The 18,713-nt window shown below is 25.8% G+C and overlaps 1 protein-coding gene across 1 annotated transcript; it reads right to left on the bottom strand.

The window, feature by feature from the left end:
* Window positions 1-289: 289 nt before the first annotated feature.
* On the bottom strand, window positions 290-2,453 carry LOC112709788 (pseudo histidine-containing phosphotransfer protein 6). Its single transcript, XM_025761759.3, has 4 exons — window positions 2,106-2,453; window positions 1,572-1,846; window positions 832-904; window positions 290-733 (listed from the first exon to the last, which is right to left on the bottom strand). The coding sequence occupies exons 1-4, from the start codon at window positions 2,172-2,174 to the stop codon at window positions 677-679; spliced, it is 474 nt and encodes a 157-aa protein (XP_025617544.1). The 5' UTR covers window positions 2,175-2,453; the 3' UTR covers window positions 290-676.
* Between the last annotated feature and the right edge of the window lie 16,260 nt (window positions 2,454-18,713).

The raw sequence follows: 18,713 nt of genomic DNA, 5'->3' as shown, positions 1-18,713 counted from the left end.
AGACAAAAATTAAACATCAGATTATAAACACCATAGAATTCACCTTAATTTATTTGTTCTTTTATTATGATTTGATATGAATATATTATTTTGTTTGCCAATTTCGTTATAGTATAATATTAGTAGTGATCACGGGTTTAATGACTACAAACTTTATGAGTAATATGTGTAATGTTAACAATCCACGTATACCATCTAAAAATTGAAAAAGAAATCTATTTTGGTTCCCTTGATTGGTCCATGAATATATATCTAGCTAAGATACAAAGCAGAGCATAGTTTCTATAAATAGAAAACATGTAAAGACTACCAACTTTCATTAAAGTTAACATGCTTAAAGCGAAGCATATATGTAGTGAATAATAGCACGATAGATTCTAGGTACTACATACGTTCATTCATGAGATCAATGAGAGAATCCAAAATGCCAAATTAAAGTTGGTGATATTTGATTTAACCCTTTTTCCTATTCCCTACTAACCAACTATAAAAAGTTTTGTGTGACTTGGTTTCTCTAAAATCGGAAAGACATGCCTTTCACGGTTTTACCATTACAAAGTAACAAAACCATATGCATGGGAATGGAAAAAAAAATAAAAAAAGGAAAAAAGAAAAGAAAAGAAAAGAAAAAAGTCCTAGTTTGAATCCAATTATATTCCTTCTTTGATTTGCTTTGTTAATTATTCTGCACCGGGTACCTCACTCCTGCTGCCAATGCACGTTGCTGTTCAATCTGTTCATTAATTAATATTATTATTACTATCAAATTTACTTTAGTGTACAATAATTTAATTTAATAGAAGTTATTAATAGAGTGCAACTTTAATTTACTTGGAATAATTCATGTAATTTGTTCTTGAGATAGCAATATTCGTGCTCAAGCATCTCCAGCGCTCGCAAACATCTGCAATAATCGGGTAAAGATTAATTATTATTAGACAATAATTATTAATTAAACCCTAATTAGATTAGCAGATTTCAGTTAAAATAAGAAGAAAGCTTGGCAGGAACAAGTATATAGAAAGGTGAAAATTCAAGTGCAATCGACTTCACGTGAAGTTAATAATAGACAGCACTTGAGTTTTCACCGTACAGAAATCATACATATGTTTTCGGTATACATTTAAAATGATCTAAATTATTTTATTTTCATATTTTGTTAATATTTAGTATAACAAAAAAATAAAATTAAAACAATTCAAGAATAAAGAATAAGTTTAAAAATTTTCAAAGAAAAATATTAGAGATAAAAAATGTTGCCAATAATGAATTATATGGGTGAAATAATTCCTTCTAGTTAGCATGCATAAAAAATTATGATTTAAGTTATTCAATTTATGCATGAAAAGCAATTTACACAAAAAATTGTATATTAATTTCTTTGTTTTAAAATAACTGCCATTTAGATACATACATTAAGGAAAAAAAAGTCAAAACAATGATTATTTTGACTTGAAAAAAATACTAGAATATATGATGAAGTAATGATAAGAGTTGATAGAGAAATGTTGAAATTGAGGATGTAATTAACTAACTAATTAATTAATTAATTAATTAACTAACTAACTAACCCAGAGCGGTTACTGTGATCAGTGGCAGCACGAAAGGCAAGACAAACATTGGTGACTCTCTTGGCGCCAATGCTTGAGCTGCTTCCCATTAACTGATTCAAATGGATTCCCATTTTCTTGTAATCTGAAAACTCTTTTTCCATTAACAACCCTCTCAGATTCCTTAGAAGCTTTTCCGATTCATGAAAGTAAATGTTCACTACTTCGGAGACAAAGTTTGGAGACGTCTCATCCTGCAACTGCTGAAGCTGCAAGAATTGCTCATCCAACACTCCCTGTTCATCATGCATTATAATTTAATAAATATAATTTTTAATGTATTTAAAAATACATTGTTAGTAGTACTTTAAATACTTAAATTATTAAATAAAAATATATCTAATATTTTTTTTAAAGAATTTTAATCCAAAAAAAAATAACATTAAATGATTTTAGGTAGAAATTCAGGTTAAGTTAACTTCATTGATAGTTGAGAGATGTTAGTACTTTCAACTATCAACTTCACGTGAAATTAACTGCTCTGAAAAATATTACCTGGTGGAAGAGAAAAGCAAGAAGACGGTTCATGTCGGCCCACAGGAGGTCCGCACCCAAACCAAGCATCCAGAGAGGGAGACCCGTTTTGGCTGACGATCAATTCACTCAACACAACACAACACCAAAGTAAAGAAATCACACTTTATATTATTGATGATAAGAGTGACAATGAAGAAGGAGGAAGAGAAAAAAAAAGGGTTTGAAAAAAATTGTTAATTAAGAGTGGAACGAACACTACACAAAGAGCAAAGCCAAAGGTGTGTTTGTTGGAAAAGAAAGGTGTTTGTGTTTGCCGCGGGAATGCCACTCTTATTTAAAGCCTTCAATTCCATTTCCACCACATTAATTATTCTTCTCTTTCTTCCATTAATTTATCGATTTCCTAAACACAATGGTAATAAATACAACTATCTTCTACTCTAGTTAAGCTAAAATTATTTTTAATAATTGAATTTTAATTTTTTTTATATCATATCAAAAGTTAATAAAAAATTATATAATTATTTATTTATTTATTCTTAATTTCCTTTTAAAATAGTAAGTATTTAATACTAGTAGTATGTAGCTATAGTAATAAGTGAAATTTGAATCTTCTAAATTTTGAATTTTACTTTAAAGATTTAAGTGTAATCTCTCACCATTTATTTTATAGGTAAAATCTTAAAAATTTTTATTCTCTAAAATAAAATTTAAATTTTAAAATATCTAAATTCTAATAAGTGAATGAAAAAGAGTAAAATTAGTACGGAATAAAATAATTAATAATAACTTTTAATTTAATCTCACCCAAACTTAACTTTATTGGAGATAATTTTTAATCATTTTATTAATTTATGTTCATGTTATGGCTGAATATATTTGAGATTTTAGTTATTAATTAAATTATTTAACTAACATGTAAATGTTAAAGATACATGATAAATTTATTGTTATTGAAATTTTTTAAATGTTTTTATTTAATAAATATTAAATAAATGTATTAAAAATTTAAATTTTTAATATTTTTAATAAAAAATTTTAATTTATAAATTTAATATATATTCTTAAAACACAAGATAGATAAATTCTTAATTAAATAAGGCTATTTTAGTACATACATTTGTAATTGAAGCTTGTTTTTTAGTTTCTTAATCAAATTAAATAAGTCTTGTTCGATTTACATAATGACTATAACGATTTTTGATTTGGATAATTTATGTAATTTAAAATTGTATTTGATTTATTTCTATGTTTTACTCTTAACATAATTATTTTAAAGTAAATTTTAAATGTGTTTGTTAACAGCATCTAAAAGAAAATGCTTTATAAAATTTATTTAAAAAATTTCTCAATACATTAAATATACCAAAAAAAAAAGTATTATGCTTTGAAAATATGGCTTAAGCTAAAAAATAAACATTTGGATTCTCTAATTTTTTTTTATAAAAATAAAATATAATTTTTTACTATTTATTTTATAAGTGGGATAAAAAATATAAAAAAATTAAAAATAAAAAATTATATTTTATTCTGTAAAATAAAAATTTAAAATTTAAATAATCGAAATTCAAAAATAAATGTGGAAAATGGTGGATGGGCGTGCACGCAGGTGTTGTTGTGTGGGATATCGAGGTGAATGTGGGATATCTGCCGGACCATCCTACATATCACCTGGTGACCTGCTGTTCCCTTCTCCGGTCACTTCGCATGCGCCTGCCCTTGACAGCTCTGTGCGCCGTTGCTGCCTCTCCTCCCCCGACAACTCCCTGCAGCCGGTAACCTGTCAGTCTCCCACCACTCCCCATCCTTCCCACCTTATGTCCACCACTCCCCCAATATGTTTACCCTGCACACTACAATACTTGTAGAATTTACATCCTCTTTTATAATTTAATTTACTACTATTATATTGCTACATAATTAAGCTTAAGTTTAAATTTCACATGCTAATAAGTATAAAAAATTTATATAAATAAATAAATAATTATAAATTACTGCATTAATCAATAAAAATTATCTAAATATATAAATCTAATAAAATATTTTTATATTATAACACATCAAAATTAATTTTTTCAAAATTTGCATCCCATCATCGTAGTAGTATCTTATGCTATATTCAAATAAGAAAATATAAAATAGATTTTAGTATGATTATACTACAATGATTATGATAATTATGTAAATATTTTTAAAATTAAAATTATATTAATTTTATATTTTGATAATATTTTCTTAAATAATATTTTTTAAAACACTATATCTATTGTAGTTACTATAATATATTTAGACTAAAATGACCTAAAATATAATAATATAGAGCTAGTAGAAATAATCTTAAAGGAACATGCCTTTATATATTGATCTTTTATTGATTGATCTAATCTCTTGATCTTACCATAGTTCTAGTATTTTTATTATTTTTTTTGGTTTTTTTTCGGTATTTTTTAACCCGGCACGTTAATGACTAATTTTCTGTGGTATTGAGCTCCATTTAACAATTTGTCGCTGGCTAATCAATTACTACATGCATAAAACAGGATTCGAATCTCCGACATTTACTTAAACGGACTAATGAGCTAATCACTAAAACAACCTAACTTTATTTTTTTAATTTCTTATATGTACGATTCATTATTCACTCTTATTGTTGTTATTTTTTATTTTTAACTCTTTCCCGAGGAAGGAATGGTAATTAAAGTTAAAAAAGAAGAAATGGTGGTGCATTGAAGTCAGGGCTGAGAGGAGCAGAGGGAAGGGGTAACGCCCGTTGAACAAGGCCCTGTTCTGTGACTCAACTCAGTCACTTCAATTCAAAAAGCTTCTGCCCATGGTGGCCACGTGCTGCAATATGCTCCACTTCCACTTTTTTTTCTCTTTTCCAAACTTTTTAAATTCAATATCATTACATATTTACTAAATTTATAAAAAAAAATATTCAATACATACATATGATAATTTTTTTTAATTTTTTTTTACTAATAAAAGCAATCTTTACTTTTTGCTAAAACTGCACTTTTCAAAATAATATTATCCATACTTTTATATACTACTAAAGTGATTTTTAAAACTTTAGCTTTTATATAATTAATTTATTATTTTTCACAAAACTTTAATAATTATTGAATTAAAACTTCTTGATATTTTAAAAATTTATACAAATATATAAAAACTATTAAAAAGTAACTAAATTCACTCTAATAATATAGTAATGTATTATCTTGTGTTACTTCTAAAAATTCGGGCAATTTACCAATTTAAAACAATTGGTTGAAAGCTTTACCAAATTACAACATTTAGAATTTGGTTACCATTTTGCGTTGAATCAATTTATATAGAAACCGTGGGAGGCAACCACGGATTCCAAATGTACATAAACCGTGGGAGGTAGGAAGGTTTTATGATCAAATCATGTTGTATGTAAACCGTGGTAGGCAGCCACGGTTTACGTGAAGAAAATGTAAAGCATAAACCGTGGTAGGCAGCCACGGTTTATGGGTAAATGCTTTCGAACATAAAACCCTAGAGGCAGCCACGGTTTATGAGTGAGTAGTATAAATACCAAAGCCACGGTTTAATACGATTGGAATTGTATTAGTATATTTTTATTTTTTAATTAATTTAATTTTATATAAATAATTAGAATTTTAAATTATAAAATTTGTATTAGTTTGTAATTTAAAATTTAAATAGACATAATTTAAATTAATAATTTATAAAATTGTATGTATTTGTATTATTGTACTCATATGATTTATTTTTACTATTGTATTCATATGAATATTTGTAACTAACTATAACTAACTATAAGTTTACAAATATGATACTATAAATTTACAAATATGATACTATATAAATTAATGATATGTGTAAACTTATAGTTAGTTATTGTAATTGTGTAAAGTAACGTACTTTATAAGGATATTTATTGAAACTAATATGTTAATTATTTATATACTTAATCTGGACACTATAATTTTGCATTAAGATAAAAAAAAATTATTAAAATTATCATGGCTTATTATAATCAACTACTATTAATATTATTGCACATCATTCAGCCATTGTATTTATAATTCAATGATTATATTGTAATTTGAAGTATTCCAAAGTCAAAATATATGATATAAGATATCCAACATAATTACATTGTGAACTTTACATATATATGTACTAATATCTCAAAAACTCAATCAAAGATCAATAGGCATATTTAACGATTGTCACTGAAGTTATTAAATATAATTCAAAAATTAAATTATACCACTCAATGGTATTATCATATGATAATTTAAAATGTTGAGGATAAATAAAAATAAAAGATGAAATTAGATGATAATTAAATACATTCATATTATTTTTAAATTAAAAGAATATACTTATTTAAAATAATATGATTACGTTTATTTAAATTTAAAAAATTTTAATAAGAATATGTTTATTTAAAATATTAAAATTTTAAATTTTAAATAAACTTGTTTATATTAATTTTAAATTTTATTTAAAATAATACGAATATATTTATTTAAGTTAAAAATTTAAAATAATAAGAGTACATTTATTTAAAAAATTTTAATTTAAAAATAATATAAGTGTATTTATTTGTTAGTTAAAAATTAGCAACTGTTATTTTTTAAATAGAATAAATATAATTAATCATATGAATACAATAGTAAAAATAAATCATATGAGTACAATAATACGAATACATACAATTTTATAAATTATTAATTTAAATTATGTCTATTTAAATTTTAAATTACAAACTAATACAAATTTTATAATTTAAAATTCTAATTATTTATATAAAATTAAATTAATTAAAAAATAACAGTTGCTAATTTTTAACTAACAAATAAATACACTTATATTATTTTTAAATTAAAATTTTTTAAATAAATGTACTCTTATTATTTTAAATTTTTAACTTAAATAAATATATTCGTATTAACTTAAATAAATATAAACCGTGGCTGCCTCTAGGGTTTTATATTCGAAAGCATTTACCCATAAATCGTGGCTGCCTACCACGGTTTATGCTTTACATTCTCTTCACGTAAACCGTGGCTGCCTACCACGGTTTACATACAACATGATTTGATCATAAAACCTTCCTACCTCCCACGGTTTATGTACATTTGGAATCCGTGGTTGCCTCCCACGGTTTCTATATAAATTGATTCAACGCAAAATGGTAACCAAATTCCAAATGTTGTAATTTGGTAAAGCTTTCAACCAATTGTTTTAAATTGGTAAATTGCCCTAAAAATTCTAAATAAATGTCCAGTTATAATTGAATATAGGAATCAAAATTAATTATATAAAATTATTTTTATAAATTCTTTTTCAAAAAATATTTATTCTATTTTTCGAGTTATTATTATCAAGTACTTTTTCGTTTAATAGAGTTACTAATTGAACAAAATAAATTAAGACATAGATAGTAGTAAATAATTTTAAATTTTAATATATTAAATATTACAAAATAATGCAAAATATAGTCAAGTATTTTTAACATGCTAAAATCTCCAAAAACAACAATAATTCTTAACGTACATATTAAAAATTTTAGAATAGAAAAATAATTTGAAGTCTTAATTTATTCTCTTAATTTTTAAATAAAAAATTTTAATCTTTTTTTAATTTTTTTATGCTTTCAAAAAGTATCATATATATTAAATTTTTACTCATTTAATAATTAGAAGATAAATTAAAATGATAAATTAAGACTCCCAATTAATTATCAGTCATAAAAAGAATTTTGTTAGCTGGTGAGACATTTCTAAAGTATCCAAACTTGAGACAACTTCATGAATCTAGGGCAAAAACCTATATTTTTTTTTCACTTTTTTGATACATTCAACTATTTTATTCCATGTCAAATTATACTTATTTTGACCACCCATAATTTGATGTTCTTATTCTCTAATGCATAAACTTTTCTTATTGATCCCTCTTAATTATGTATAAAGTGAGAACGTTTGCATGTTTTATTTTTTGTAAAATGATGAGAACCAGTCATTTTTAAAATAATAACTTCTATTGTGTATGAATTTTAATTAAAATATATATATATATATATAGTTCACTTCCACCATTTACATAGAGTTATCTTACATTTTTAATTAAAAAAATAATCATATATCCTCCTTTATGTTATTGAAATAACCACATCTCTCTCCTTTCGAAATGTGTGGGTGTAGAACCAAAGGCACCTGATGAATCTGTAATGTGAATGGAGAAATTAAAGGAAGTGCTTGACAACAAGAAGAGTACAACACTTTTCAAAAGGATATATTCATATATCGATAATCGGGTACCCTACCAGAAACCTAGCTAGCTCATAATATCTTGCTAATAATATTTTCATAAATTTATTTATATATATTGTTAACTTTTATGAATATAATTTTTATGCATTATTAGTAGAAAATAATATTGTATAGACAATTAATTGTGTATTATTATATCAATAAAAATAATTAAAATTAAAATTTATTATTTTAAAAATCATCTAAATGTACCAGCTTCGTTAGATCGTCGTTTATATTAAAATTAAATTATATTCTAAAATAAAACATAATTTACTGTATAAGTTAATAATTTTTTTTGGATCTACCGTTTTATCATTATAATTAGTATGTAGATAGAATTGAGCTAAATGTGTTATAAATTGTTTTACAATGTACAAATTATTAATGATTTTGTTTTTTATGTTACACATTTTAATGATATTAACTAATTATAGGCTAACTAATTTGAGTCAGATTAGTGGTTGCATTTAAATTTTATCTTCTACATGAAGTAATTTATTGACAACAGAAAATCTTTAAATAGAATCTCGATTTACAACAAATTAATTCTTATTCTATGAGACTTAAAGATATCATGAAAGAAAAAAATAATAGTGGAAACTCAAATGAAGTCGACTTTACGTGAAGGTTATACTTGAGAGCCGTTAGATAATTTGACTGATTTAACTAAATTTTCATCCGACGGCTCTCGCGTATCAAATTCACGTGAAGTCGACTTTACCACAATTTCCACAAAAAATAATTACATATTATTATAATGAACTCACTATAGATCATATATAACAATAATGCGGAAGATGTCTTTAATTCAGTGAGACAATACATAATATTTGGTGTCTCATTGTCTAAGCTTCCTGTTATTTATATTTAGTTCCTATGTGATCCTGAAGTATAAAATGGTAATTATATTTCTTATATCTAAGTTAATAATTCCATTACTGTTGCAGTAGAAGGTGTACACAATGCAAAAAGCTGTTTTTTATTAAGGTTTATAAGGTGGCATGTGCTTTATGTTTTGGTGTCCATATATTTTGTCTATACTTATAAGGGTGTATTTGTAGTGGAATATTAGGAACAAGAACCTGTGATGTTTTCTTTCTTTGTTTCTTTATGTTCCTTCAGACCCTAATTTAATTTCAGACATTTATCAATTATTAAAAAGAAAATAAAAACGATATTCATTCTAAACATTAATAATGTTATCAAAACTATTATAAACCCCAAACATACTTATTGATAGTAATAACATAAAGGGTGTTCCGGACATAATATATAAAGGTTTAATTTTATTAATAAATTATTTATATTTGTTTGGGGTGGGTGATTTAAAGGGTACTAATTACTTAAATTAGTAAAAATATAAATAAAAGTATGTATTGTTTGGACTTGTTTTCTAGAGTATTAGGTTTAAAAATAAATTTTCATAAGTCAAAGGCCCAGTGTTTTAAAAGAGTATCGGAGAAGATGAAAGAGGTTCTTTCATGAGTCTCTAACATCTGATTCTGAAAAGATTTAGGTAAATACCTGTGAATTAATACCGATCATGCCAGAGCTTCTAAAAAGACGGTTCAGGAGGTTATTAAAAAAATTTCGAGGAAGCTCTCTAGTTGGAAAGAATACCTGCTGAATAAGGCAGGGAGGCTTTGTCTTATTAAATCGGTTATGGCCGCTATCCCGGTTTATGAAATGCAAATTTCTCTTCTCCCGAAGTATGCATGTAATAAAATTGATTCCTTGATAAGATAGTTCTTGTGGAAAGGCCAAGCGACCGGCAAAGGATTGCCTCTAATCAGGTGGGAGGTCACCATAACTCCTAAAAGGGCAGGAGGATTGGGTCTTAGGGATACTTCATGTGCTAATATGTTGCTTCTGGGAAATTTGGTATGGAATTGTCTAAATAATGTGAGAAGTTGTGGGTGCAGGTTCTGAAGCATAAATATCTCAGGAATCAATCTAGTATGAACGAAAATAGTAGAAATTCTTCATCGGCTACCTGGAAGAACATTGTTAGTGCCTATGAGCATCTCAAGGAAGGGCTTCATTGGAATATTGGGGATGTCTACAAATCAGTTTGGTATGATGAGTTGACTCCTTTTGGTAAGCTTTGCAACCTTGTTCCTTATGTACATATTTCTAAATCAGATTTCATAGTGGCTGACTTGTGGAAAGGGGTGTCTTGGGAGGTTGATAGTCTTACCACGCCTATTCCACATGAGATTAAACAGTTTATTTGTGGTCTGAGAAATCCTAGTTCGACTGAGTTGGAGTCACAGTGAGAGTGGTGGTCTGCAGCAACAAAAAAATATAGTGAAATGGAGGGTTATAGATGGTTATTAGTGAAAACATTAAATTGGAATGCCAATAGTAACTGAAACTGATTGTGGAATACAAACATTCTGGAGAAGTTCAAATTTACTATGTGGCTTGACTTACATGATACTCTACCAACTGAGACCTTTCGATTCAAGCGGCATTTAGCTTCTTTAGATATGTGTAAGAGATATAACAAGGCGCAGAAGACTATGGAGCATTGCCTAGAGACTGTGAACGATCAAAGGTAATTTGGCATATGTTGGATCCTAATATCCTGGACTCGACGGCTGGTACTGCTCTTGAAGAGTGGTTTCAGAAGGCCTTGGCTAACAATGTGGCGTCTTTTGGTGCAGGATTTTGGTGGGTATGGAAAATAGGTGCAATGACATATTCAATATTGACAACCCTTAGACAGACCACAAAGTTGTTGTCTTGGCCAGAATTACCGCTAAGGACTTACAGGTTTACAAGAATCGAAACAATGCCTTTAGGTCTCTCCGAAATTGCCTGTGTTGGGAATCACCGGTAGACAATAATTTTAAAGTTAATTGTAATGCAAGCTTGTATCTGGATTCAAATTTAGCGGGATTTGGGTGTATTATTAGAGATTCTAAGGGAGATTGGATCTCGGGCTGCTCTAGAAGCATTCCCCCTGGTTTATCATTAGATGTAAATTATTTGTTGCTTGGAGGGGACCGATTTTAACTTGGGATTGCGGTTTGAGGAATATTATATGTGAAACGGATTGCCTTGACATTCTGTCCATCATGCATGAGCTTACAAGTGGGTATTCATCATCTGAAGTAATAGATTTGGTTCACAAGATTTAGGAGCTTTTATCTCGTTCTTGGCTTGTTCACGTTGAGTGAGTGTCCCGAGAAACAAATAGAGCTGCGAATTGAATGGCTAGATATAATGCCAAGAATAACTATAATCATGTTATTTGATCTGAGTCTTGTGTTGATCTCCAGCAAATTATTCACTTGGATATAGGATAGTGTTTGCTTTATTTCTTTCCATCTTTAGGCACAAAAAAATAATATATGAAATGAAAGTATTAATTCATTAGAAAAATTATTAGTTTTTAAAAATATTGGGAGATAAAAAAGAAATACAACTTGCTTTGAACTTAATTTGCTTCGTATGTAATTTAATCTCTAAATTTTTTTAATAGACAATAATTTAACTCCTTAGATATTAAAATAATACTTGATTTTTTTCTAAAACCGATAATATTAGAAAAAAAAATTAAATTTATCTTATTTAATATTTATTAATTACAGCGATAATTAATAAATTTATTAATTATAGCGACAATTAATAAATATTAAATAAGATAAATTTAGACTATTTTAACTATTTTTTTCTGTCTTTCAAACATTATTGGTTAGCATAATACAGATACAAAATAAATAATTATTCATCTCTTAGCTTGAGAATCAAAGTTGCAAATAATAAACAAGTTCAATTGCCTAAGCAATAAGCTAGTTGTGCACCTAAAATGGAGAACACCCTTTTTTTTTGTTTGTTTTAGTTTGTCTTTATTGTTGGCCTATTTTTGGGGTTCAATCTCTTCAACTTTGAGCGAAAAACAGAAACATATATAGGTGAGCAGAAGTGCACTGGTAAATTATATAACAATATTATTATTATAATATTATTTCAAACTTAAAGTTAAATAATATACTTTTGTGTCAAAATTATTTAATAATTTGTTTACAATGATATAATATGTATGCTTGAATAATAATCCACACATGCAACCGATAAATCTACACTTTAACCAAACAAAAGTGTGAATGCAGCTCAATCTAGGTTATGGGCTTACATATACTTTTAATTTATAAGTTACTTTAATTAACTTAAATAATTAGAAGCATGATTTGTTATCATCTTGAAATGCTTGCTTGAAAGGCATGCTCTGTATTGAACATTGAACAATTCATGTTTTTTGGCATTTTTATTCTTTCCTTTTTTTTTTCATCTAAATAATAAATTTATGCTGATAAATTCTAAGAACGAAAAATCTTTGATAATAAAAAAAATAGTCAAAATTAACCAAAATTTATCCTATTTAATATTTATTAATTATAATAAAATAAAATTTGACTTTTTTTTATTTATCTCTCTAACATTACTGTTCTAAGAAAAGTAATTAGAGTGTTATTGGACCAGATTGGTTTTAATTTAAGCCAAAAAATGTACATGAATAAATTAAAATATAATTGGGTTGTATTTTTTTTAATTTAGATTTGTACTGATTTAATTCAAATAAAATCGAATTGGTTCGATTGGGATAATTATATATTCAAGTAAAATAAAAAATTATAGAAAATAATTAGAGATTATTTATGAGAATTAATTAGGAGAATTTCTCTTGCAATATATTGCTTTTTTACGATGATATATTAATAATACTATAATATATTTAAATAATTATATGCAATAAAAATTAAATTTATCATAATACCATTTTTTCAAAAACTTAAACAGATTGGAGGAGATAAATATGTATTAATAATTATATCTTTAATAAAAGTAAGACGGTGTAACAGTTTGATAATTAATAAAATAACCGTAGGGTGAAAATTGAAACACTTTAGAAATATATTGAAATTTTATATAAAAAATATGAGGGGAAAAATGAAAATAAAAATAAGATTGGTAATTACACATTCCTAAGAAAACTATCGTATATAACATATTCTGACCAATAATCAACGGAAATTAAATTTGCATAATAATTCACAGAATGCACTTTTTGAATGCGAAGGTACCAATGTTAAATTAAAATATAGTGTATAGTATATTAAACCATAGTCCATAGGCTTCATCTATATCGTGCCTTTTGTTCCCTCGTGCTTATAACACTCCATTAATTAATTTATTTGCATCAAGCTATACCTTTCTGTCTCTCTTCATATGATTATTATTGTTTCATTCTCCCTCTCAAATTAAATGATATAATAATAATCAATAGTATAATCTTTTTGTCCTTGCTCGATAAAAGCATTGCGGAAATAAATATATATTATAATCTTGCTTCTTCTATTGTTAGGATTATTTTAATTTTGTTGCTCATGTTCATAAAATGTATACAACTATGAGGTCATGAAAGCATGGTGATTAAGTTATAAAGGTAATGATGAAAAAAATGGTGGTTCCAATGCTCGAGGTTGTTAATTCTAGGAGTAATATTTATGGTTATCCTTAATTTACTTTTTGAATATTCCACTTTCTTCTTCATCATTTTTTCCCCCAATGAATCTGTACTGTGTTACGAGTTACACCCAGATTCCACACAAACAACAATTGATTAATATAAAAGTGAAAATTCACCGATAATTATTTTTATATAAAGTTAATATTTAAAAATTATTAGATACTTTAATAAGTGTAACTAAATAATTTTTTAACGATTCTCAAATATTAGTTTCACATGAAAATAATTACACATGAGTCTTTACTCTAATATAAAAGTTATAAGTTATGCACGGATACGGTATACGATACGACACGGAACATACCAATACACAAATTTTAAAATCTTACAAGACACATGATACGTATACATATAAATTATAAATTAATTTTTTAATTATTTTTAATATTTTATTTTAATTATATAAAGTATTTAAAATATTTTTTATTTTAATAAATAATAATATATATTATATCTAAATTTATTTCATGTTAAGAATAAGACTAGATATACTTACACATGATGGTATTTAGAATTTTAGGTGTGTCTAAACGTGTCTGAAAAAGAATTTTTTACTTTTTATTAAGACACAGTTGAACACAACAAACACGCATGTCGGATGAATACCAGTAAATATCATGTCCAAAATGTGTCTAACATGTGGACACGATAACTCAGCGAAGTGTCCGTGTTTCGTAAGTTATAAGGTACTATGATATGGTATTGGAGAAGATGATATCATCTCATGAATGAGTAAAAGTACTGAATGGTAATTCTGTATTATTATTGAACAAATTAATACTTTTAACTTTTTTTTTGTCTTTGATTTGAAGAGCTGTGTTTCAAGATCGGAATGTGCATGTAAAAAATTAGGGTAAAATTGCATTTAAGTTGTCCCAAGTTAGGGGTTGGAAATTGAGATAATGATCTATTAAGAGGGAATGAATCCAAAATAGCTTAAAAATCACAACTCATTAAGAAAAATATTTCACTTTCTAGTAGCCAAAAAACTTTTACTAATGATAGGGATTTCATTCTTTTGTAACTAATTAAATGAAAATCTAATAGAGAAAGCAATTAACCTCGAGCCTACAATCAATTTATAGTCAATGCTAATTTGAGTAATTTCTAATTCGCTAATGAAGCTACAAATAAATTCTTAAAAATTTACATTTTAGATAAATTAATTTAAAAAAAAAACATCAATAAAATCTTGTACAATAACAAATGTATACACGTTAGTTTAAATTAAAATTTATCTTAATCGTAAGAATTAATTTAAAAATAATTTATCTATAATTATTATAGTAAATAATTTTATTAATATTTTTTAAAGAATTAATTTGTCTAAACTGTTAATTTTTAGGAATTTATTTATGTATTTTAAGTCTCATGACTAAAAATGTTATTAGTATTAGATGGTGGTTCATTATGGATGTCTTTCATATGATAAGTCAAGCCCAAAACAAATTCACTTATTAAATCACTAGAGATATGGATTACATAGTAAGTAACATCATTAATGGAGTATACTAAATGACAAGCCCAAATGATACTTTCGTGTTAACAATTTTCAGCCCAAAAGGGAGTGGCAAAAAGAATATTAATTTTGAAACTCATATTTTTATTTTATAAATCTAATACATTTCAATAATTTTTTTTACTCTGAATAAAAAGATAAAAACGGACACTTATTTGGGAACTAATAGAGTAATTCATATTTATTATATTACTTTTGGTCTCTTTTTACTAAATTGTAAATGAGAAAAAAATAATATTCCATAAATATTCACATATATAATAAAGTTATCATGGGCCAAAAAAGTTTACAAAAAAAAAGGAGACTTATTTAGTTATTTATGAAAGAAAAGAATATTATCTAACAATGTCTATAACAATTAAGCAAATTATTAACCATCTTCAAAGCTTAGTAGAAATTCAAACTTTATGTGCCTGGAGAACTTTTTAAGAATGCATGCAACATGTGAAAAAATAATATATAGTACTAATATTGAATATAATTCCCCATTTCATTCAAAATTATTAAATGGACGGTTACCCCAAAATGAAATTCCAAAATCATAAAGATTCATGGACGGTGTTTACAAAAATCAAAAGAAAACTATTAATTAATTAAGAGTACCTAATGTGTTTAAACTTTTAAAAAAGCATTTCAAACATTAAACTACTTAAAAAAATATTCAAAATCATCTAAAAATTGAAGGGAGAATGTTCTTATAGTGGTGGAAATTAAATTACAAATGAAGTTCAGTTTAATACACATTCAGTTAAGGGATATGTATATACAATAAAATAAAATTCTCGTAATAAAATTTTTTGGTTTTTAATTAGTGTTTAAGGAACTTGTTTACTAACAAATTCTAAAATGGAAGTAGTACTAAAATGTGCAAGGGATAAGAGGGGTCCATTTTTATATGCAACATTGACCCGTAAGCATAAACTTGAGTTGTAATAACTAATAACCATTTAAGAGCATGAAGAAATCCACAAAATTCCAGTGATAAAATTATTAGAGTCGTACATGACTCGGCCCAGCACGAAGATTCGATCCATATGCATCTTAAAAAAATTAAAAAATTATATATATATTTTAAATTAATTTTAATATTATATTATATTAATTATTTATTTTATTTTTAATTATATTTGTTAAATTAAAAAATAAATCAAAAAATATAAAATTAGAATTTATAAATAAATTTAAGTTTAATTATGAATATCAATTTTTTGATAACAAATTTTTTTCTTATAAATAAGTGTATTATAAATAAGTTTTTTATAAACTATTGTTAAAGTTTTAAAAATTTATTTTCATCCAGTTTGAACCCGGTATAATTATAGTCCGAAAATATTTAGGTTTTATCAGGTCTAGAACCAGGTCTAAAAAATAGATTAAACATACGCCAATTACAAAAACAACTTTTTTAATAGGTACGCTCTCTTTTTGTGGTATTCCACCCTTTGCTTGTTTTTTGTCCAAAGATCTTTTGGTGACTGTTTTTTTTGTCCAAAGATCTGATTCTTAATAATAGTTAGTTGTATTAGTCAATTTTTACAATATTAGCTTATTTTACAGATGTATATTTAGGTTCGGATCTGAGTTAGAATAAATGCAGTTTTTATCCAGCCTATATACACTCCTAAAAAATATAAGTCATAATATTAAATCAATTTGAGTTGGTCGAGTAATCAACTCACTCGTCCGTTTAAATAAAATAAATGTTGTTCGAATATTACTTTCTATATACAAACAGATTTTAAAATAAAACTCATATTCGCAACAGATCATCAGTTCTATCTTTGTCTAGTTAGGGAATAAAATAGAAAAAAAGGCCATAATATTAATGTTGTCCGGGCTCACCACTACTAACAAAAACATGTGGATTATAGTGTTCAATCGTCGGTTTGATAATTCAAGATTCCAATTAACACAACACCATATTAAGAGGTTTTAGTCGCTTATGACTTTGGAAAAAATGAATCACACAATTTTGGATTTATTTCTTTATTTATATAAGATAAGGCTCATGTTTTAAATACATTGGGAGAATTATAAACCATTAAAAGAAATTGGAATAAAATGGACGGAAGAAGAATAAAAATCATGCTCTGAAAATGGCATTTGCCTTTCCCCAATGTGGGTGGAACTGTTGAACACCTTGAATTGGTATGAACCATGAAACATGAATCATTTAATAATAATATTAATAACAAATCAGTATAATTTATTTTTTTTAACTAGTAATTAATCAATTATATTTAAAACTTTTTGTTAAAAATATAATATTAGACTAAAACCATTAGAATACCGACTAAAAATAACGATTAATATAAATTAAAATTATGTGTATTCATAAGAGCAAGGTAGTAAACTCGTAGTTTTTACTTTAACTCGGTCGACTATGATAAAATCGTAATTCGTAAAATCGTAAAACGAAACGTAAAATAAATTATAAAAAAAATATAAAAAAGATTAACGAATAAAATAAGGAAAAGTATAGGGTACCAACATATTATCCGCCAACTTCTGCCAACTCTTATTTATATTTGTGTTTCATGGAAGTGTGTTCGTAGATGTGTCTAGTAATTAATATATTTTAAATACATATATAAAGAGACACATCCAGAAAATATATCTATAAAGACACTTCTATTAAACACAGTTATAAAAAAAACATTTTTATTAGACACATCCACGAACACACTTTCATGAAACACAATTATAAATAAGAGTTGGCAGAAGTTGACAGATATGTTGTTGGTAACGTAGCAGAACCGATAAAATAAATTTTATAACTAATTCTCAAATTAATTTTAACAAAAAATAATTTAATAAATTCATAATTATATCATATGTATATGCCATAAGCCCAAAACACCATTTGGACAAAAAATAAAAATTGGCTAAGCTCGTCTAACTAAAAGCAATAAAGCAAATAATAAATAAAGGATATAAAAAAAATCAATAAGAGATATTCATTAAAAAAACCGACTTCAAAAAGAAAAGAATAAGGAAAAAAGTTTAAAGTTTTCAAAAGAAAAATAAAATAAAAAAAAACCAGATTTATTAATCATTTTAGGTCCATCCCACTCTCTTCTCGATTGTCCTCTGATATCTTTACTTTTCTTCAAAATTTTCATTTATCACACCACCATTTCAACTCTTTACTTCTTTTTATTGTTTTTGTTTAAAATAATATTTTTTTTTCCAGACATATCCTTATCTCTCTTCTAATAGAATAACCCCTATTGAAATAATGAAATAGAAAAAAAAGG

This window comes from Arachis hypogaea, chromosome 9 (assembly GCF_003086295.3).
Source record: "Arachis hypogaea cultivar Tifrunner chromosome 9, arahy.Tifrunner.gnm2.J5K5, whole genome shotgun sequence".
Classification (NCBI taxonomy): domain Eukaryota; kingdom Viridiplantae; phylum Streptophyta; class Magnoliopsida; order Fabales; family Fabaceae; genus Arachis; species Arachis hypogaea.
This window is presented reverse-complemented; position numbering and strand designations above follow the sequence as displayed.